Genomic DNA, 24,351 nt, shown 5'->3' on the forward strand with positions numbered 1-24,351 from the left:
CAAGATAAACGTTTTTAAAAAAAATGCATTCATATTACTCCTAAAATGCGAAAATGACTTGCCTGTGTTTCTAACATGAGGTTGCCAGATACAGCTTCCCTTTACGGGTGTAACAGGTGCTTATTTACGCGACTAGATATGCCTTTTATTATAGAAGCCGCCGCCTTTAAGCAGTTTCAAATACAAAACGGATCACATGTTTTCTGTAGCAACAGCACAACAAAAAGATAACCCCAAATAGCAGGAGTAGCCTACATTAAATTAGACATTTGTTTGGCGCCTACAATTTACAAACCCTGCCACCTGTTTCCGCGCTTATTTCGCTCCTCTGATTCCGTCCAATGGGAATGAACGGCAGGTCTGGAGGCGGAGAAAGAGGGAGAGAAGTTGGAGGACAGAGTGAGAGACAGATCCGGGGTGACACAGAGCTGTAGATTGAGTAGAAGTCGGTGGAGCCACACATTAAATCACAGACTTCACTGCTCATCTGAGGAGTGTTACTTGACGTTCAGCTTTGCGTTTTTTTTGTTGCCAGTTTATGTCGCTGCATATTTTTTTGACGTGCAGCCACAGGTTGACTGATGTAATCCAGTCACTATGGATTATTCCTCTTCATCTCGAGTCGATTGTCACTGACGGGATCGAAATGGGCACCGTCGAGAGATCAGCGGTGATTGAGAAAGAATCAAACTGACCGTATCAGGTGGAGACGGAGGCAACATCTGTGGCGAGCGACGCACAATTTCTAGAGACAAGAGAGGGACCTGTGGAGGGACCTTTATGAGAGGAAGCGAAGCGAAAAGATGATGGGATGGCCGTGACAACATGAAAAAGAAAAAGTGTGGTGGTCTATTTTCATCCAGCCAGTGATCCAAAGCAACTAACCTGGGGGACAGGGACCGAGAGAGAAGAGATAGTAGGAGGTAGGTAGAGAAACAGACAGGGAGGAGGGGGCCGTGAAGGTGTCTGTTATATCATGCTGAAAGTAGGTTATTATTTTTGGATTGATCAAATGAAGCCAATTTATGGTTAACTGAGGCATACACACAGTACTTCATGTGCTGTCAAAACGGACTGATGTGGAATGATCCTTTAGTCTCGGAGCTCATTGTGAAGCCAGAGGATCGGCACCATCCCTCTGGTTTACATCAGTGTAACACAGATGACATTTTATTGCATAGATTGCTGGAAACACTGTGGGATGTGAGAGAAAGAGAGGACACTGGGAAACAGAGAGAGAGGTCACTGAGGGAGGCTGGCTGGGCAGCTGACTCAAATGTGACTCAAGGAATAACATATTCCCCAATGATGGCCACTCTTCCTCACTCTGATGCCCCTCTTTGTCACACATCTTCAGCTTTTTGAGTTCAGACTTTACCCTTATTTGTTTTAACTAAGCGTCATCCATCACAATGCCCCCTCCAGCCGCTCGCTCTGTCTGTGCTGTTCTCTCTGTCATGATGAATAGTCTGTCCGCGTGTGTACTCTATTTTTCTTTATAGTTCTGCTCTTCTCTTGTTTTGTGTTTGTTTGTAGAAAGGTGCGTGGACACCGCCGTGACCATGGAGCCTCCCCCCTCTCTGAGCTTGGCTCTGCTAGGAGGGAGCAAGGATGAGGACCAGCGCTTCCTCCTTCCCCTGAGCAGTATTTCCCATCCCTCAACAACTGGCAACCAGCCAGGATCAAACCACTCCAACCACATGGGAGGATCAAGCCTTGACCGTCTAAATGGCAGCACCCTGTCCCTGTCCCCTACCACGCCCAACTTACCTCCATCATCGCTCCCTAAGTTGCCCCTGTCATCCTCTGGAGCCCAGCCTCTTCCCCCAGCCATCCCCAACGCCCTGCACCCCACCAGTACCCCCCTCTCCTCCTGCCTGGGCTCGCAGCACAGCCTGAGTGGGGACTCCCCAGTCTACAATGCCCTCTTTTACTCGTCCCACTCACCCTCCATGGAGCGGGACAGGGAGAGAGAGAGGGGCTGCAAACACAGGCAGGCCAGCCCCCTGGTCCACCGCCGGGACAGTAACCCCTTCACGGAGATCGCCATGAGCTCCTGTAAGTACACAGGCGGGGTCATGAAGCCCCTGAGCCGCCTCAGCGCCTCCCGCAGAAACCTCATCGAATCAGACAGCAGCAGCGAAACCAAAGAGGGTGGCGTTTCAGCTGTTGCCGGGGCAACCGCCGTAGGGGGGCACGACCGACAGCGAGAAGCCCCTCCTACCTCTTTGGTGGCCCTGTCTTCTACCAATCCACCCCCAATTCATAGCCCTCCAGAGATTGTGATTTCTTCCAAAGAAGACTCACCGTACCTCAGGGCGGGATATGACATCACTGACTCCACCTCCAACCAGATGTCCATCTACCACCAGAACCACGCGCTGGTGGAGAGCAGGCGGGCGCAGCCGGGGCGGGGCAGCAGGCAGGGGGCAGTGGGGGGGGTCGGGGCGGCGGGCACAGGGCCCAGGGGCAGCACCTCAAAGGCCTCCAAAAGGAAGAACCAAAACATTGGCTATAAACTGGGGCAGCGCAGGGCGCTGTTCGAGAAGAGGAAGCGGCTGAGCGACTATGCCCTGATCTTCGGGATGTTTGGCATCGTCGTCATGGTGATTGAGACGGAGCTGTCCTGGGGCGTGTACAACAAGGTGAGAGGACAGTCAAGGGACACTTCACTGATTTCACACTTACAGTAAAGGTCACTTCAAAGACATGGTTGTATAAGTTGTTATCTCAGGAGGAACAAATTACTCAGATGAAGTCATACTAACGTCATCAGGGAGATCTTTCATAGACACTCTGGATTTATAGACACAAGGGTGTGGGAAGTTACATTTGAAAAAAAGTGTTGTTCCTAGTCAGGTAGGGTCCATAGTCAGTTTAGGATCTGGTAATATTGGGGTTTGACTCTAAGTATGGACTAAAAGTGTAAATATCTCCTCATCTGCTTCTTACATTTTGACCACTCTATGTTTAATCTGTCCCTCTCAAGTCCCGCGACTTTAAGTAAATGCAATAATAAATTGGTTGATTGCTCCTTTAATGAAGATGAAAAATACCTCAAATCTTCCACCAAGCTGTCTTTATGGGTGTAGATGTGTGCACTGGTGCTTAGCTGGAATCTCCTTGGGTGACATTTTGGTTACTTTTTGCCTCTATTTTGACTGTAGCCAGTAAAACTGACATGAAAAAGGACATGTTACAACAGTCACCAGTAGGTATGTGCCTAACGACTAATTTCCTTGACGAAAAAAAAAAAAGTTGTCCGAAAACTATAGAAATCTATTTTTAAGGCAACAGGACTACTCTGCATTATCTTTCCAGATCAAGCAGGATAACAGTGTCTGCATTAGGGCGGTAGACCTAAATCTCATTGTGGTTTCCAATGTTTGGCTAACACCAGCAGCCTGCCCTCCTTGTAGCTTAACATCCACAAGCTTGTGCTGGATGTGGTTACGCATTCCTCGGTCGAGTGGTTATATGGCAGTTTATTTTGATACCGCGTACATACAGACTTATTTCCATTTTCTAGCTGATCTTAATTCTACCAAACTGCGGTGGTTTTACAATAAGTCATCATTGGCCCACTCTCCATCTTAATGCTTGTGGGATGACCAGGCTAATGTGTGGTTTGTTTGATTTTCCTCTTGTAATAAATGTGTTCAATTAACTTCAAAACATGTTATGGACAAATCATATCTGCGAATAGGAAGTCTGCCAGTTTTTATTAAGAAATATTTAATCGACTAATCTCTATCCACCAGCCAGATTCGAACCGTGGACACTGAATGGTAATGATTGTCTTCAAACCAGGACTAACTTTGGCAATTATGGGGGCAATTATTGGCCTCTCACCCCTCATGCATTGATGATTGGAACACCACCTCACCAAATGAAACCAGCACCATGTTGTTGTTGTTGTTGTTAACGTTAACTGTTGTGACCAGGCTTGACAGTTTCTTCTTCTCGATGATGTAATACAACGCTGCTAAAGACATGGGGGGGGGGCAGATTATCGGTAGGAGGCCAGGATCTCATTTGTCTGTGTAATGGGGAGTGTAATAAGCTGAATCGGCCTCTGGCTACTATTGTCTGTTTATTTTGTGTGCGTGTGTGCGTGCGTGTGTGCGTGCGTGTCACATTGTCTCAGCGAGCTCGGGAGCATGTTGAGCTCACCTTCATGATGCAGAGATACTTCTGGCCTTGTTCCATCCCTTTTCTCAGTCTGACGTGTAAAAGATGATGTAAGGGCACAGGTTTACAGGTAAGCCATTGGAATAGGCCACCTGGATGTGTTTTTCGTCTCAGAGAATCTCTTTGTTACTGTCGATGCTGGAAAAATCTGCCTCTTCCTGTTCCACTAGTGTCTTTGCCTCTGTCTCCCACCCATTTCTCGAGGAAAACCTTTTTTAGAGTCTATGTATTTTTCTTAATGAAAATCCATGTTTGGTATTTTGGTTTGGAAGAAATGACACAGGGAAAGCTTGAAAGAGGGTTTCAAGCTTTCCCTGTGTCATTTCTTCCTTTCTGTGAACCCATTCTCCTCCCTGAAATGGACGGCGGACACTTATAATGCTCTCTTTCTCTGCCCGTCTCTTTTCTATTTCAACTCCACGCCTGTCTCATTATCTTTATCTTTCTTTCTTTCATTATTCCCCTCACTTTCTCTCTCCCTCTGCTCCACTGCTCCTCCAGTGGGCGTCAAACTGGGGGTGTGTGATCGGAAGAGAGAAGCGGCTGGGCGAGAAATTAAAGGCTGAAGGAGGAGAGAAAAAGGGAAAGGCGTTAATGAAAAGCCTGATTTAGGACCTTAAACTAGAACCAATACAGTCTTAATCTGAATCCAGCAGCATTGGCCAACATAAGAATCTATGGGCAGCCGTGAATTTGAGCAGGGCGGCTGAATTGTTGCCAGTGCTCTCACTCTACATTGGTTGGTAGAATATCGTGTAAACTTCAATGTCTCCATTCAGGGTGGACAGTTGAGAATGCTTCAGCAAAGCCTGATCGAAATTCCTTTCTAAATCCAGATTAACAATGTATACTTCTTTCTTTTTCATGGTTTGGAGATTTGATTTGACTCCAACAGATACTGGAGTTCCTTCAGACAGTTCAGCCCTCACTTAGTTCATTGAGATGGAAAGAAGCCCACTGGTTGTTGTGAAAAATGGATATCGAGGTTGTCAGAGTGAAAGAGAGAAAGGGATGGGAGGACAGTCAAAAGAGAAGTGTAGAGGTTGATGCAGTGCTTTAAACCAGTCTAGGGGGAGGCCTTCAATGATTTCTTGTATTGATTATTGATAATCACTCACCCACGCACTCACCATCCACCCCGGCACACACATGCCGTACAAACTCACACACTGAAAATGGAAGCTGCCATTCTGAGGTGCTACAGTGCGTGCATCAGTGAGAGCGTGTGGGGAAATGTGATAGTCCAGAGATCATTTTTCATTATTGAATATAAACTCTTCACTATAGTCTCTATCCATCTCTCCCTCCTTATCTCTGTCATATATATATTTATAAATATATTTATCTACCCTATTAACAGCACAGTATGCCTTTTGACTCTTTTACAATAGCTGTAAACTAAATGTCACTCCATGTGTGTGTATGTGTTTCTACCAAACCAGCTGCTCTATCTTGCTACCAAAAATAGAGATGAAGAATAAGAATGGAACTAAACAGTGGGTGTGTGTGGGGTATGTGTGTGAGTGGGTGTGTGTTTGTGAGTATGTTAGGAAGGATACATGGATAGGGGTTAACAGAGGAGGACATGGTGTTCGTGACTGTGGGTTTAGTGAGTAAGCATATGTATATTCATGTACAGTAACATATTTCAAACACACAATGAAGCGGAGATTCATTGCATTTTAGTATTTATCTAGTTACTTTTCTATACAATCCAGGTCAAGGCCACTTTTTAGGTCATTAAGATAAGTTTGAATGGAGATAAAACATTGTTTTGTTTAAATATTCAGCAGTGGTGGAAAGCCTATGCACAATTTTGAGGATTAATGCTAATTTACTTTATCCGAATACTTGCATTGATACTCAGCACTCTAGGCACGCAGTAAATCCCTGTACTGGAAGTGTCCAATCACAGTTGTTGAGCCACGGCATATTATGCAGAGGGAATATTGAATAACCAAATAATTCATGAATGTGAAATTGTTTTATTTGCTCTCCAGGCAGACTTGTGAGTTTTCCCACAACGAAAAAAATAAAAACATCCAATTCAATAACTAGTCGAGAGACAATTAGAGTCTCATTTTCTGGGGCCTCTTCTCATGATCAGTGTCCCTGTGCCACTCAACCCAGGACCGTGACTCCTCATTAGGTGTTAATGGCATTATGATGACACATCCTTATAAAACACTTTTATGAGCTTCTATTATTGATTTGATCAGGATCGGGAATCCCGCTGTGACATGTGTGTCTATCTGAGAATAACTGAGGCTATCTGACACCTGGGACCTCACTATGTCACTGTCAGATCAATAGATCACTTCACAAAGGCCCAAGTGGCTCCCGGGGGCCCTGGATCCACACCACGGTTCAGGCTCTATTCTGAGGGAACACACAGCTGCTGCCTACTTAACCTGTCACGCCATCACTACTCACACTCAACACCTCGATGTACAGGATGGGAGTTGTGTGTGTGTGTGTGTGTGTGTGTGTGTGTGTGTGTGTGTGTGTGTGTGTGTGTGTGTGTGTGTGTGTGTGTGTGTGTGTGTGTGTGTGTGTGTGTGTGTGTGTGTGTGTGTGTTGTGTGTGTGTGTGTGTGTGTGTGTGTGTGTGTGTGTGGGTGTGTGTGGGTGTGTGGGTGTGTGTGTGTGTGTGTGTGTGTGTGTGTGTGTGTGTGTGTGTGTGTGTGTGTGTGTGTGTGTGTGTGTGTGTGTGTGTGTGTGTATTGATGATTTCGCAGATCTGTAGCAGTGCTCGCTTCCATTCTCCCTTTCCCTCCTTCTTCTCACTTACGAGGAGTGTTTATGTTCCTCCCCTGGCGAGTCTTAAATATGTCTTTGTTTCCCCAAGAGCGTCATTGCCATCTCAGCGGGCTTACACCATCTCCCACATTCCCCCTGCACTTCCAGCGTCTCTTCCTCACAACCCTCGCTTCCTTATTTATGACATTTTCTCAAGATATTTACTGGGAGACCTTTTAGACCTACATCTTTGTGAGGCCATTAACAGCGGCTGCTTGATGCTTTTCAGACGGTAGGGTACCTGAAGATCACCAGGGAATTAAACTCACCAACTATCACCGTATTCTCTTAAGGAGCCATCTCAGCACTTCTGCACGTCACTCCCCCTCCTCCCTTCTGCCTCTTCTTCTACCTCCTCCTCTCTTTTCCTCCTCTCCACATTCCCTTCATCTTTAGATCAGAGACTTCTAAGGGACGGTAGATCCCACAGGTTTTGCTACTAACAGGTACAAAATGTGCTCATGTCTTTTAGTGTAACAGGCTAGGCTACCTCTCTCTATGAGTGTGTTGTTAGACCTGGGTGTTAGCATCATCCATCGGTAACCATAAACACTCACGTCACTATACGCGTCATCTCCTGTCATATTAGTTCTCATGGATGCACCTGGGTAGTGTGTATGACTGTAATGTGTATTTGCTCTCACATCTGTGTCAATAAGGGTGAGGGACAATTGAGGAAAACCCTCATCTAGATACTACTTGTTCAGTGTTTGTGAATGTCTGACTGCTGATTGAACTAAAGCAGCTCAAAAAGCTCATTATCTCTACAAGGCATTGATCAATAAACACTAATGGCACACTTATGCACAGCTGAACACACACTTACAGACACATGTAACACATGCACTCACATGTGAGCATTATTATATCTGATATTGTAAACGATTGGTACAACTTTAATCTTACATTGATTCAAAAGACTTCTCTTTTCCTCTTCTGTTTGTTCCCTTTGCATTTCCAGAATCAAACAAATATCAAACTGATTTAAGAGAATTGCGTTGTGATTTTGGAAGTTGTCATGCTGTCTCTGAATGAACAACAGTTTTCCTGTTTGCCTTTTCACATCAGACCTTTTGACTTGTCGTACTGGGAAAAACACAGGTTTTATTATTGACATTAATTATGGCTCTGTTCTTTTCAAGTGTCACAGTTGCCTGACAGTCGCCTTGGCAGTGTGACAGTGAGCCAACATGCACAACACAATTCAGTTATTGTTGATTTTTTTACAAATGTGCTGGTTACCTGGCAACTTCTGACTATCCTGAAGAACTATTTATTTCATGTAACTTTGCATAAAAAACACATGTTGTGCCTTTTAAGAAAATAAATCACTGCACCCAAAACCCCCCTTGTGAAACCATAACGTGTAATTAATTGGTAAACATGGCCGGCGTTGGTAGGTGGATTTGTGTTTTTATGACTTTTGATTAACTGTAGCTGAGCTACGATAATTGCCTGTATGCTCCATCTCCAACTTAACTGAAGGCTTGTTTTCATTAGTTATTTTACATAGAACGTTCATTTTACTTCATGAAAAAGCGAACTGTTTTTTTCTCTCCCAGATATAGTTTGATTTCTCTGAGCTTTTGCACTTCAAATAAAGGTATCATTGAGATTGTCTCGAATGGATATCACGTCAAAACATACTCTAATCCCAAAAAAAAGGGATATATTTGTAATTGTTCTCCAGTGCCATGGACCACAGTATGTAGAAGTGTGTGTGCATCAGCTGTCAACATGCACATCTGCAGTGATGGGAGGATTACAAAACCTAAAACCTAGCTGCTGACCTTATCTAAGGTTTAAATCAGGTGCATTGATTAAGAATGACAGCTGCATTAGATCCAGAAACTATCCTGCCGACCAACGAGAATAGAGAATCAGTGGTCATGGTGTAAACAAAGCCTAAATAAACAGAAGGTGAGCATGTATGCACAAACGTCTCCGTCCCAGTTATGTCATTCAACATATAGGCAGAGTAAGGGAAGTAGAAACAGGCAGAAACTAAATGACAGTGTGGGCAGAACTGAAAAAAGCTGAGCGGGCAACAGACGGCTGGAGGTAGACGCAGTGCGAGAGGTGAGACAGAGTGAGGAAGTAAACTCTAAACAAATCACATTTCAGCTCACCAGTGTGACTGTGTTCAAACAGAAACAAGTCTGAATTGTTCTCATTAGCACAACAATGTTGGCTTCCTTTTGTACCTAGTTCGCTTCAGTGATTACAAATGAGATGTTAGCAGAAGAGAGACAGACCAAGACAAGCAGAGTTTGAGCAAATAAAGAATATAAAAACGGTTCGATTATTGGGCAAGCCGATAAAAGAAATCGGTTGATAGCCAAAGCTAGACGGCATTTTTCCTGTGGTGTGAAGTGGCCCTTAACCTGTGTGTGTGTGTGTGTGTGTGTGTGTGTGTGTGTGTGTGTGTGTGTGTGTGTGTGTGTGTGTGTGTGTGTGTGTGTGTGTGTGTGTGTGTGCGCGCGCGCGCGCAAGTGCAACACGTTCTCACTCCCATCCCGTCAGGGCCCCTCCCCGTCGCTATATTACGTACAGGGTACCCCTTTCCCGTTATTTTTTACGGGCAGGGCGTCCCATAGACCAGTGGTTCCCAAGCGGTGTGCCGCGGCACACTGGTGTGCCGTGAGGCAAGTCCGGGTGTGCCGCGGCACACTGGTGTGCCGTGAGGCAAGTCCGGGTGTGCCGTGGGATTTTGTGACAACCATACGTTATTATTGCAATATACAACTACACAAAAATAATTATTTTTTAATTTACTATATCAGTACTTTGTAGGTTTATATGTACGTAATCTGCGCGACTTGCGCGTCCACATCTCCGCGTGCAGTGCTGCATAAACATGGCTGAGTCAGCGATAACTCTCGAGGGGTGGAGGTATGCCCATTATTTTGAGTTCATCCGAAGAATAGACAGGAATGTGACGGTGAGGTGCAAACTGTGTCCAGGCCAGAAGCTGTTATCCACTGCTACACCACGTCAAACCTCAACAAGCACCTGCAAAGAACACATGCTAAGGTGGAGCTACCGCACACGCCATTTGTTGTTTGTTTATATCACAGTCTGTTCTTCTTCTCTGTCTTCCGGTTGTTGCCTGTTTTGAATGACGAATACACACTCCCGCCGCCTGCTGGTAAGGAGAGTTATTGTACGTGCTCGGCTGAAGTCTTTGCGGTGTCTGGTTCCAGTGCAACACATGGCCAACACGCAGGAGAACACGCCGACGCAATAGCGTGAGCAGAGATAGACTGCGCAAAATATACAGATAGTAGGAGATAGAGAACAGCCATGGTCAGATAGGAAAACATTCAGGATCTGGACCAGTCTTATGCGACAATGGAAACTGAACTAAAGAGAACATTTGAAACTTTAGCAGTCTGCGTGATCTGCCTGCAGGGAGTGGCGGGCCGGCCCTGCGAGTAAAGTAACGAGTAAAGTAACGAGTTACTTTATGTAGAGAGTAACGAAGTAGTGTAATATATTACTTTTTTTTAAAGTAATATGTAATATATTACTTTTTTTTTAGTAAAGACCCCATCTCTGCTGAAATGTTACATTTATAATTTGTAGTTCAGGACCATGGACAATGCAGCTTCCTTGCATTGACAGTTCTCTGTGCTGAATTTCCTTTGTCTCATGTTTAATGTTGTGACCTGTCTGGTTTAAATGAGTGTGTTGCTGCTTTGATGAAGCCTAATTTGATAACGTTTCAAATTAATTTCTGAAATATTTCGTTAATAAATATTTCATGAGTAATATAGTTGTCTTTGTCACATTTTATTTGGCATTAGTAATAATTATGCACATAATACAGATATTTTACATGATATGAGTGATAACACGTGTTATAAGGGCTATTTTGCACAATAGGTGTGCCTTGAGATTTTTACTTGTCCTTTGGTGTGCCTTGGGCACAAAAAGTTTGGGAACCACTGCCATAGACCTTCATTGCGGACACAGCTGACCCCTTGCCCGTCAGGCTTCTACGGGCAGGGCGTCCCATGGACCTTCATAATGCCTATTTTAAGGTTCATTTGGCCATTAAAATGCGTTTTGATCTCATTTTATGCGAGTAGTGAGTTTTTATTTCTGATTATTTGTGCAGTACATGTACATGATGTTTAGTTTGCTAGTTATGACGAAGATTACTTCATGAATGTGTACACATTCATGGTTGCTAAGGTGGTTGCTATGGACGCTGCAACAGCTCCCAGACCACGTGATCAACAACAATGGCCGACCCTTCGTGTTATTCCCCGGTGGAAAATGCCTATTTTAAGGTTCATTTGGCCATTAAAATGCGTTTTGATGTCATTGTATGCGAGTAATGAGTTTTTATTTCTGATTATTTGTGCAGTACATGTACATGATGTTTAGTTTGCTAGTTATGACGAAGATTACCTTACGTCTGTGAGGAAAATACATGGGGCTCAGAGCCTCGTATTTTTAAAATCTTTTTTTCCTTCTAATTTGTTATTCTTTTCAAAATAACACACTGTTATTTACTCACTAATAACACACAATTATCCTTGCTTTTATTTATTGGTTTAATTCCATAATCTCGGTCTTTTTTGGCGTTCGTCAGGAACTGAATTTCAAAACAAAATAACCGGAAACAGACGTGGGCATTTTGAGCGATTACCCAAGATTCTCAGCTACGCTGATTGGATGTTTTAGCCGCAATGCATGCTGGAATTTGGTGTTTATATTATATGAAATCCGGAAAACATTTGAAAAGAATAAAATAATACTTAATACCGAGTGCTCTTGCTTTTCTCTTTGAAAGTCATCACATAACGGCATTGTAATACACGGTTCGGCTGCATTAAATATTACAGATCTGCCCTAGTTCTTTATTTATAGCGCCCTGATGAGAAGACCTTTGGAAAAACTGAAGAAATGCCGCCGAAACTGAATACTTGACGTGGATCATAAATATATCAACAATTAAAAAACTTCTCAATTTCTCTTCACACAATACGTCTCCTTGCAGTATCAACACTAATTCGCAATTGATCTAGTTCATAGATAGGTTATATTTACACTATAACGGTGCACAGCTGATATAAAAGGACTTGTAGTTTTTTAAGATATTATTGATTTGAATTGGATTGAATTTTGAATGTAAGAATGTAAATACTGAGTCTGAAATAGTATAGCAATATGCTGTAAAATTATGTGAAAGCATGAATAAACTACACATCTTCAGATGTTGTACATACAAGTGTCTGTGTGTACCTTGTGTGCCTAGTGGTTAAAGCACGTTATTGAATTATTGTTTTTATGTGTTATATTTGATTAAAACAATATTAAGAGTACATATACTTTCACAGGGGGAAAGTAAAAGGTCTGTGATAGAAATATAGAATATAAAAAATCAAGAAGATACTATAAGTGATCTCTTCAATAAAACAGTTTAGTGCAGGATGTACAAAGATATTAATAGAAGGAGGTGCAAAACAGAAAAACGAATTAACCTTTATTTAAACATTAAATAACAGATTAAGGTCTTCTTTTAAATAAGAAAAAAACGTTGGGGGTATCTATCTACAGATAAATACAAAGTACTTAACGTCTAATATATTGCTTTCCTGCAATGTTAACTAGGTTGAAGCACTTATTTTAACTGATATTATACATATGGATTATACTCTTATGTATGTAGATAGAATAAGAAATGTGCAGAATATAACAGTTTAATGGTGGAGGTACACACATATTGATAGATGTCTTGTAATGCACTGTTGAGGGACCTGTGACCCAAGTTTTTCATTCATTGCATAACTACACCGTAGTTGTGTATGATATGTCAATACACCTTTAAAATCTTGAAAGGGATGTGCAAAATAGCCATAATATATAGTCTTTAATTAACTATTAGTAGAGAATAACGAGTAATTAATATACTTTATTACTCGTTTCCATTAATGTCAATTGCAGATACATGTTTAGTCTTCTCAAGCACCAACTATCAAATATCTCCTGATTGTTGGCACTTGACAATCACCTTCCCTGAATTTTACTCAGGTGTAACTAAAGTCTGATTTAAGGGTTGTTTATATTTCACATCATTAATCAGAATCTGCAAAGTAACTCAAATAAGTGTAGTGGAGTAAAAATACCAGGTTAACCTCTGAATTGTAGTGGAGTAGAATTACAAAGTATCAATGAGCTGTCATGTGGGTATATTAATGCTATATATTGATGCTGCGCATTATGGACAGCGATTTTTACCCATTTATTAATTATATGTTTTACATTTGATAACACCAATGTGTTTAATACTGGCAACTTCTAATTTTGGGAAAAACGAAAACGTTCAGTAGAGACGTCCCATAGAACATTTTGCGAAACACAATAGTGTAGTGTGTAGTTTTGGGGGGGGCGTTCGATTCCAGTTTGGGATAGTCTGGCGTGGTTTCGTTCCATTTCAAACAGCTGTTTGACGCTGTAACCTTGGCGCACTGCCACTCCAACATCCAATCCCAGACCTTGAAGAGTAATCACGGGGACAGTAGTCCTAAACCATAGCTGGGGATTCTGGGTAGTGTAGTGTCTTCGGCCATCCTAAACTCAACAATGTTGACAATCGCAATGATGCTCGAACTGTCCCTTATAGGCCTACGTCTGTTTCCGGTTATTTTTATTTTGAAATTCAGTTCCTGACGAACACCAAAAAAGACCGAGATTATGGAATTAAACCAATAAATAAAAGCAAGGATAATTGTGTGTTATTGGTGAGTAAATAACAGTGTGTTATTTTTGAAAAGAATAACAAATTAGAAGGAAAAAAAGATTTTAAAAATACGAGGCTCTGAGCCCCATGTATTTTCCTCACAGACGTAAGGTAATCTTCGTCATAACTAGCAAACTAAACATCATGTACATGTACTGCACAAATAATCAGAAATAAAAACTCATTACTCGCATACAATGACATCAAAACGCATTTTAATGGCCAAATGAACCTTAAAATAGGCATTTTCCACCGGGGAATAACACGAAGGGTCGGCCATTGTTGTTGATCACGTGGTCTGGGAGCTGTTGCAGCGTCCATAGCAACCACCTTAGCAACCATGAATGTGTACACATTCATGAAGTAATCTTCGTCATAACTAGCAAACTAAACATCATGTACATGTATGCACAACTAATCAGAAATAAAAACTCATTACTCGCATAAAATGAGATCAAAACGTATTTTAATGGCCAAATGAACCTTAAAATAGGCATTATGAAGGTCCATGGGACGCCCTGCCGTAGAAGCCTGACGGGCAAGGGGTCCGCTGTGTCCGCAATGAAGGTCTATGGGACGCCCTGCCTGTAAAAAATGACGGGAAAGGGGTACCCTGTACGTAATATAGCGACGGGGAGGGGCCCTGACCGTTCGTCAATATGTGACGGGATGGGAGTGAGAACGTGTTGGTGTGTGTGTGTGTGTGTGTGTGTGTGTGTGTGTGTGTGTGTGTGTGTGTGTGTGTGTGTGTGTGTGTGTGTGTACGGGGGTGTGTGTGTGTGTGTGTGTGTGTGTGTGTGTGTGTGTGTGTGTGTGTGTGTGTGTGTGTGTGTGTGTGTGTGTGTGTGTGTGTGTGTGTGTGTGTTTAAATGGTATAAAGGGTTCCCTGTTTCATTTTCAATTCTCTCATATGTTGATAGTGAAGAGGAAAAGGAATAATAAACTGAGGGTGTGAGGATTTACAAGCTAGACTGTGCATTTGTGTGTAAAGTTCATATCATTATTACCATTAAGGCCATCAAGCGTCTGCAGGCCCTCGTAGATTCAGTAACACACTAACACACTCCATTTTCCAGAAGGCTGACTTGCAATATATATTCATGAACCCAAAATGCAATGTAGATTCTACCTAATAATGTCATGAAGGAAAGGCTGAGTACTATATAAAAACCCACGAGTGTACACTTCGATTAGGAGTGTGTTTGGTCATGAATGCTTAACAGCAGGAATAACTGATCTGAGATGCTGCGGTGGGGCTCAACTATTCTCTTGTAGAATACAGCAGGCTTTGGTGTTCGTCACGTGACCCTGGTGATCTCGAGAATGAATTCACTTTGTTTTTTGCCTTTTATATTCTGCAGTTCAAGACATAGTCCTTGATCTGGTGTAGACCACTGAATCAATTAAGCTATTGTGGTTTATAGAAACCCAATGAATGCCTTTTATTTTTATGCTTGAAAAAAATTATCAGGCTGCACAAGCTTTGAAACTGAATATTAATACTTAAATGCTCAATTAGAAATTATAATCTGTTGAACTACAACAAAATACACACACCTTCTATTCATTCTTATTTATATTATAGATAAAGAGAACAATCTTTAGCTCTCGTCTCACATTAACTTGACACAAACAAACATTGTTTACTCCGCTGTGCTTTGTAACTCCATTTTTAGCCAAAACTACTACACAACAATGAACCATACTGTTGCACAGGTTTTTTTTCAAACATCGTCCTGCTAGAGATACTCATCAGACGCTCGGCATTTTAATTGGCATTATGTAGAGCATATTTCTAAAAATAGTACCCAACAATTAGCACTTTACCCCTGTTTGAATATTGTAGGCAAAAACAACAGTGATCTGCTGTCTGATGAACTATCTTTGTTTAGGAAGGGTTTTACAATTGTTTAGGATTGTTTTTATCCAAATCAGGGGTATATATTTTCAAATGTAGAGAACTTCAAGACAATCCAAACCATAGTAGTCAAGGTATTCTAGTCCGTGCCAAAGTGTTGAACCACTACAGACCCTTAGACAGACTGACATTTGCATCCCTCAGGATCCATGCCATTAGCACGGCTAACAAGGATTCCTGATGCATGACAATTACGGATGAGGTGGAAGCAAGGATTAACAGATGGTAAAATGGAGTGACATGTCCTCCACCAGAACGCATGAGCATTTCAGATGTCATTAATTCACCTAACCCATGGTCACTAACTAAATAAATAAAAAGAAAGCTGTGTAAAGCTAAAATGCGTGTTTTCTAATTGTCATTTATTCCCAAAACACATTTGGCTCACAATCAAACTAGCATGCTCTCACCAATTAAAATATAAATGAACACAAAGACCAAAAAAACGAATACACATTATTCTTTTCTCCTTTTATCATGTAATGTAGATGTAGTGTCTTCACTTGTATGTTTCCAGTGTAAATGTGCTGATGCGCAGATGTGTTTTAGTATATGTGTGTACGCACTTTCGTATTATAACTCGTTGCTGTGCTCCGAGTGTGTGAGGTGAGGGGGTTAAAGAAGCCACTGAAGTGCTATGAGTTGTATTGATTGAACGTTCCCCAGTGCATGGGTTAGCAGCCATATGAAACCAGACAAGCAGAGGATTGATACCTCGGCTGCAGTGATATTGACGGTTGAAATACTTCCATTCTACATCTGCTCAGTGTTTGAAAGTCTCTTTTGTAAATGTTACATCCTATTAGCTATGCTGAGGCTGACACATGCTATTTGAGCAGAGTAGTGACAGAATACACGGTCTGACATCTGGGACTTGCTCCAGATTGAGCTATACAAAATGTGGACTATCATGAATGTGGGTTCACAGATGTTTTCTGTCATTTTACTCTCAATATTAAAACAATCATTGTGTCAAAATGAAACTTAAATGTGTATTTTATTTGTGCTGCATGTTTCTGATTAGGTATATGTTCTTTTTCTCTACAGAGCTCCATGTATTCTCTGGCCCTGAAGTGTCTGATCAGCCTATCCACGGTCATACTGCTGGGCCTCATCATAGCCTACCATGCCCGGGAAGTTCAGGTAAAAACACACATGCACATACACACTGACACAGACCAACTCACTGGCAGGTGTTCCACATTTTGGTAGCTTTAGTTGCTTAGCTTTGCTAAAACGTATAAGATCACCAATACTCTATGATGACAATGACTGTGCCTATGGAGGCCAATAGCTTAGCTTAGCATAAAGACTGGAAACACTGTAGCTAATCTGTATCAAAATCAAGAAGCTCACAAGTTAACACATTATATCTTGTTTGTTAAATCGTACAAAAGCTATCATATGCCATAAAAATATAGTTAAAGTGTCAGAAGTACAATGTGTGGTTTTGCGAAGGGTTATGTGCACGACTATTGCAATGCTGCAGAAAGTCACATTGTCTGGCCAAAAAGTAGTTATACACTCTTAAACCCTTTTCTTTAATTATTGAACATTATAGATGCTGGAAGGAATACATTTAACTTCAAACGAAGACATACTAGCTGTTTCCCTTTGCTTACAGACTGTATGCTATGCTAAGCTAACAAATTGCTGAAGCGTATACTTAGTGGAAATCCTGGGTCTATTATGGAAAACATGGCGCGCACATTCCGTCCAATCAGTGCCGGGCTTTTTATAAAAACAGTCCTGGCCTCTGATTGTGCTTTATAATACTAGCTGATTTAGATGTTAAATACTGAACAATCATTTTCCTTTCTGATTTAATCAGAAGAAAATACATAGACTGTTTTTGCTCTCACCCTCTGACCGGCTGCAAAACACTTTTTTGTTACCCATGCCCTAAAATAGATTTTTTTACACATTTCGTTTGTGGTAGGTCATACATTTGAATTGTATCAATATTCTCGTACTGTATTAACAAAGTGGTTTTCGTTTAAGATTAGTCGATGCACATATTAGCTCTGTAAAAGCGAACACATAATGTGGTCTCCCTCCAACTCCTGAGATAGACCAAGAGACCCAGGTGTGTGTCAGCTCCAGTCCATTAATGACTATAATGAGCGTCTTTGTGGGATCGAAACAACAGTCTGAAACCGAATGTTGAATACACACTCAGCCAATAACGACCCTGTCTTTTTCAATAGATGAATACACACATAAACATATAAATACACACACACACACACACACACACACACACACACACACACACACACACACACACACACACACACACACACACACACACACACACACACACATGCAAGCCACACAAACACACACATAACTTCAACCTCTTCCAAGCTGAAACAATCAATCAGAAAATGCTTTCCTGCTTCTTGATATCTGCTTTGCTTTTTGTCATTTCACTAATATAATGGTACCTCAGTCATTTAGCCTGAGTTTTCATCTGAAGCCATTTGCAATCGATGCACATTGACTATTTATGGGAGCCTTGCGGGAATCAGACCCAAAAGTGCCCCCACACCAGCTATTACTCCCACCAGCTAAACCACGGAGCAACACTCATCCATCTCTCCCCGTATTAGTTTAATGCTGTGACCTTTTTTCATCAAGTCGCAGCTTGGATGTTGCTGGAAATGCCTATTACAGCTACAGCGAGTTCTGATGCTTGCTGCTCTGAGGCTCTCAGTCTGTAGATCAATAACTTGATGGCCATTGCTTATTCACTGCCGCACACAGGGGCAGATAGACAGGCCTTAAGTCTGTAAGGCAGCCGCTTTGTATTAAGATTCACAACGATGCCTGTGTTTAAGGATAAAGAATGAGCCTTCATTGATAAATAGCCCTCATTTTTGTGCACAAGTTTGATGTCACTTTCACATATGGAGTCAGTCATCCTCCCACGCTCACTGTGGCTGGCTCACGTGACAGGCACACTGATACCGATGGCAGAAGAAAAGATTGATACTGTAAGGGCCCGTGGTCTTCTGTTAATCTCTTTGAGAAATCATTCCTTTTATTAAATGAAGTCAGGAGTTTCAGGAGGAGTGCGATGAAGATATGGATGGAAATGGCAGCAGGGTGGGGGAGGTGAAGATTTGATATATCCCCAAATCACTTTTGATAATAACTAGAGTGAGGATGGTGATAAATTATAAGCATTTTTGTACTCTCTGGCAGCAGACAGCTCAAGGGATTATCCTGGTTTATTACAGCTTGTATTATTTTGTAGTTTTGGCCATCATTTCTATTGGTTATGATAACACTGTACTCACGAACATGGCTGAAATCTGGGAACACAGTGACATTGCAGTCAGATAATCAGGTTGTAACCGCTTTATTAAGAGGTGAAACCAAAGAGCAGCACATTTGAAATGCTGGTGATAATTCCTTATTGCACAACAACTAAACTGTCACAGGTGGCAGTGAAAGAAACCTCTAAACAAAACATTGACATATTTGAACAGCTTTCAAGTTGATATTTATTATAAAACAGCTGCTTGCTTACACATTCAGCAGTAAGGGGTAACATATGTTCTTCTTTGGAGTCGTGCTCCCACTTGCTTGTTCAATATTCTTCCTCTTTCAGCTGTGTTTTCAGTCCACTCCTGAGGGAAGCATATGGGTTTAAATGCTGAAAAGTGGCCGACAGTTGGAAGCAGTATTAAACAGCTAGCCTGGCTCTGACAGTGAATATGTGCAGCATCCCAAATTGCCTGCTCACATATAGGCTACGCCTCGAGCAATACACATGTTTCATTACATCCATGTTGGTTTTATTATTCAATACTGATGCCGAGCCTGTTTGCTTATATATGAGCAGTATAACACGTCTCCATTTGTCCCTGCTTTTATCGGTGGATGGGACGAACACAAACACTCACAGATACACCCCAAGAGAAGTAATGCTGTGCAAAATGAAAGGCATTGTCCAATAAAGATCTCATTCTTAGATTATGACACACTCTGCTGGAGCGTTTTGCCCAGCATGTAACAGGATATTACATGCACATGCACACACAAGTACACACACATTTGCACAGAAGGTAGGAGAGGCAGAGAGCCTTGAGATCAGAATGATGTTATCGGGTTTAGCTGGCATTTATACCTCCTTTCTCTCTCCCTCCTCATGTCTTTTATCTCACAGTACTTTTTGTTTACCACCATCAGTGTGCTTCTCTGTTTCTTTCTTTTTTCTTTCTTTCTCCTTCTGCTTCTTCGTCATTATCAGATTACATCTGTCTTCCTTTTTCTTCACAGGGCTTCAATGAAATGTTGTGAGTTTCAGATCCTTTCTTCCTGACTACTCTCCTGCTACTCAGCATCCAGCTTCTCACCTATTTACCCCTCTCCTGTGGAACTTCCACACTCTCCTGCTATTCTCACCCTCACTGTCTTTTTTTGTTGCCTTTTATCTTGTCCCGTTTTCATTCATCTCTCGTATCGTTCCTCTTTGGATGCTTCTTCCCTTCCTCCCCTCTCTTCATCTTCACTGTCTCTTCTAATCTGCCAGGGGACAGCCCAAACCAATTGTGCTCAGCATGGAATAAGTGGGAAAGGGTGGAGATCAATGTTCTTGTTAACTATTGACAGTAATTATCTTGTTATGGAAGAGAGATAATTGTTCTCAAGCAAATGAGAGCTTGTTTCAAGAAAGAAGATTGTGACGCAAAAGGGAAAAGCTTTTTGTTACAGGGAGCTGACATCAAACACGTTTCATTTAGTTTTTATTTCTTTCATTTTGATACCATAAAATGGAAAATCCTGGCCAAGAATAAAAAAAAATGATAACAAAAAGAAATTCACCATTTCAATTCAACTTTGATTTTCATTTGTTTTATTTATTGTTAAAATTAGCGTAGCATAAATTCACATTGACAAACCCTTCCAACATCATTTTACAGCGTTCTATTTGCTGTTAAAATACCCCAATGTTTGATCGTCACAGTTATCATTTATGTTCCAACATTTTGATGGGATGGCTTCTGATTGTGAAATGTATCAAGTCTGTCTTGCTCTCTTGGTTTTCTCACATACTTCTTTGAGCGAGCTAATCCCTAAAATCCTCCTGAAATTCAGCTGGGGATCTCATTGGATAACAATGAAATGATCCCTGAGTTACCATTTCATCATTGTTTACAATGTACTTATTAGATTGTGTCAGTGTTGCTGCACAGAACTGGGTTTAGACCCTTTACCGTATTAACGGTACAAGAAATCAAAGATGTTGGGGATTTAGTTACGTTGATTCTGCCTGCAATTCTGATGAATGGGATGAATTTCTTTTCATTATGGGAATTTTCTTAATTGATTAATATACTGATAACTATGTAGTACAATTACAGCCTAGTGCTGTTGCTTGTGTTTATAGAGCAGTGACCAGAGAAAACTGTGCTGACATAAGAATAAGACACATAAATAACTGCAATTATAATATTCCTAGAATGTACTGTACATGTCCTTTTTTGGAAAGGGTCGGCTGTAACTGACCACCAGACTTTGCTGGCTCTGGCTCGGGGGAAAAAGTTATGGCATTTAATGTGAAAGCAGTAGTGAGTCAATCATTTCCAAACAGTTCAGTTGGGTGCACTGTTACTTTCATCAATGAAAGAGTGTTTTCTGTTAGTAGTTCTTTTAAAATGTCTTTAGAAAAAACGTATTTGCACAGATTCCAGAGAATATATACTATCTTTCAAGGAGAACTATAAAAAACCCAAAGAAAGAAGTTTGAACGTTTTTTTGAGAGTTTACAAAACCTTGAGGCTACAAAGGCTACACCCAAATCTATGACTGAGTTTGTCAGCTGTCAAAATCCATTGTAGATATTTGTAGGGACCAGGTTTTGACAAGTGCATGACATTTCTTTTGTATCTCTGCTAGATACGTTTTTTTTTTAACTGTCCATCAGGAGTGCAACAGTGTGCTGGACTGCAATACTAAATTGATGGAGTGGGGCTTAATCAGATTTAATCCGTACATTTAAACATTATTTTTGAGAATGAGAAAACGTTTTAAACATTAATTTACACTATTATGTATACTGTATGCATTGTTGCCACATTTCGCATAAGATTTAAATGAACGTATTAAAGATAGAAACACTCGTAAAAATTGTTGTTACAGTCAAAATTGTATTAATTTGAACAGTGTTACCGTGGTAACGCTACCATATTCCTGCTTGACTACGACACATCACTTAGTTTGTACCTACCTTTTCAAAATCTTTAAGCAAGATCGATAGCAAGAAGATGACATACAACTTATTGTATATTTACACACATAACACACTGGCCTGGTTATTTTAGCATTATAGTGGAATAGACTGAAAACACAATACGGTCGAGGCTTAAACACTTTATCACTTTATTAACTCTTCAACATCAACCCGCAATAGTATTGTGTGAATTATAAATCAGTATCTTTTACAAGTGAGTTTAACCTTGCATTTTGTTTTTTTCATTTGTAAGCTCCACTGATTCTCTGTTACGTTGTTAAGACAGATAACGGATGGAGACTATTATCATGCAGATATTATTAGAATTTGAGCATAGATTGTTATCGCCTCCATGAACTCGGGAGACATTGTGAGAGAGCTGTGATTGAATATCACATTTGTGCATCCCCACGCCATTAGTTTGAGTTAACACCGAGTGAATGAGAGCGAGTGAATGAGATAGGTCAGGAGTAATGCCGACAGAGTATTCAAAAATCATTGGTTTATCCATGATGGAGCAAGAAATGCAGCTATATGAACCCCGGTTTCTAAGTGGCCCTTTGGTTGATCAGAAGATACACAATCCATAGGGCCAAAACCAAACTAGATTTTTGTTTTAAAAACGGCAAGTGTATCTTTCATGTGATTAATGCAGCATCCAGGGACGTCCATGCATGTGCATTTATTTGATGAGCTGGTTTGTTGTGTGACTCCCTTATCTGCCAGCTCAACAATAACCTTCATTTCCTCAGACATTTTTTACCTTCCCAACAACAAGAAACTGAATGAAAGGATTCATTTTAGCGAATACACTTGCAACAGATTCAGACTGAAAGGCAAAAATTGAATTGTTGAAATAAATCAAATAGAAACTCTAAAAGAGTGTGTGAGGAAAGGATATATTACTCCATTAGTGCACTTTAAGAATTGCTGAACTGTGTTATTCAGTTAGATTTTAGAAGCAGTCCATTGATCAAGAAGACACACGCTTGGCACCCTCAGACACTCACATACAGGAAGATGCTATTAGGAACATAGAGTAGCAGTAGCTTTCGAAAAATTGAGTTTTCTTCAAAGTGAGCCTGCAGTTCTGACATGTCCAACACTTGGATGCTCGTTTCATGATGTCATGTTCTGCATTGTGTACATCCGTCCTGGGAATTATAATGGAAGATATAATGACAGTGAGGTAAACCACAGCCCCCTCCTCAGATATAGCCTTGACAGAAGCATTTAACTTGCTTATTTCCGGGAATTGTTTATTTATTAGATTCTATTTGCATCTTGTTTCCATCTGGCCGTTTTTAGATGTAGTTTATTCATTTAATTTGCACTGAATGAAGGAGATTCCTGGTCCCAAGACACCACTGGGGGGGATTATCTCTTCACTCTCTTCCAGTTGCTTTTTTTAATTCTGCTTGTGGCAAACTAACATTGCTAATGCACACACAGAAACCCTGAGCCTTTCTTCATCTCTCACCATTTCCAACACTTCCTCTTCACTTCCATAACACCTGCTTTCCTTCCTTCTGTCGTCTGTGCAGAACTGGCAATGGGGGTGTTTCCTCAAAGCTGCAAATACAGTCAAGGAAATCGTGTTATCGTCTCTGCATATTTACGTATATCTATGTGCGGGATTCTGTGTTTGGCTATCCCTATTTATTATCTGCCTGTTCTAGGGATTTCCATGCTGTCGGACCCAGACATTTCAAAACTATGCGTGCATGCTTTTAAGTTTTTCACTTTTTCCGTGATTAGGGCCGTCTCCGTCCCAGACTAAGGTTTAGTCGGACCCCCATGTGGGATATTCCCACTCGAGGCTGATTTGCCTGCATCTCCCTCTTCTTGAAAGTCTGTGCTGCGTTTAAAGGGCTATCTGAATGTGTGTATGCATGTGTATGTGCGCTTGCATGTGTGCAGAATTGCCTCTGCATGTCTGGGTTGTGCTCTCGGCAGAGTCTGGCCAGCACTGAGTCTGCTTCCGAGATGAGAGAGGCATCTGCAATCAGGGCCGTAACGCGATTACCGAGGTACGATGGCCCTGGAAGGGGTCGAGGCACATGTGGATGGATGGAAGGCTAAAGAGGAAAGATGGAGGGGGTGACAAACCCATCATGCATTGCAAGTGGGGGATGATTGAAATCGAGAATCTCATCTTAGACACCTGTGAATTTCATACATGTGTTGTCTCCCACTGGCCTGCTTGTGCTTGTTAGGTTTTCCTGTTATTACGCTTTCCTTCTGTCCCCTGTACTTTCTGTTGCCTTCCAATTCCCCTGCCCTCTGCCCTGTGATGTCAGGTTTTTTGTAATTAACAAAATAACAGAAGATTTTCTGTGGTATTGGTTATTTTCCCCCGTAGGCTTGTTCTTTGTGTCCAAGTATATTTAGCTTCCCTGTTCCCTGACCTTCCCCCCTGTTTCTCTCCTGTTAGACTTGACAGTTTGTGCTT

At 41.4% G+C, this 24,351-nt stretch overlaps 1 protein-coding gene across 1 annotated transcript in view; it reads left to right on the forward strand.

Moving 5' to 3' along the window:
* The first annotated feature begins 407 nt into the window (after positions 1 to 407).
* The window catches only part of kcnn3 (potassium intermediate/small conductance calcium-activated channel, subfamily N, member 3), a 52,911-nt gene continuing 28,967 nt past the window's right edge, over positions 408 to 24,351 (forward strand). The window contains exons 1-3 of the mRNA XM_034103554.2: positions 408 to 923; positions 1,537 to 2,645; positions 16,706 to 16,801. Coding sequence (XP_033959445.2) covers positions 1,563 to 2,645; positions 16,706 to 16,801 — 1,179 coding nt within the window. The 5' untranslated portion in view covers positions 408 to 923; positions 1,537 to 1,562. The remainder of the gene's footprint in view (positions 924 to 1,536; positions 2,646 to 16,705; positions 16,802 to 24,351) is intronic.

This window comes from Pseudochaenichthys georgianus, chromosome 16, assembly GCF_902827115.2.
Source record: "Pseudochaenichthys georgianus chromosome 16, fPseGeo1.2, whole genome shotgun sequence".
Lineage (NCBI taxonomy): Eukaryota > Metazoa > Chordata > Actinopteri > Perciformes > Channichthyidae > Pseudochaenichthys > Pseudochaenichthys georgianus.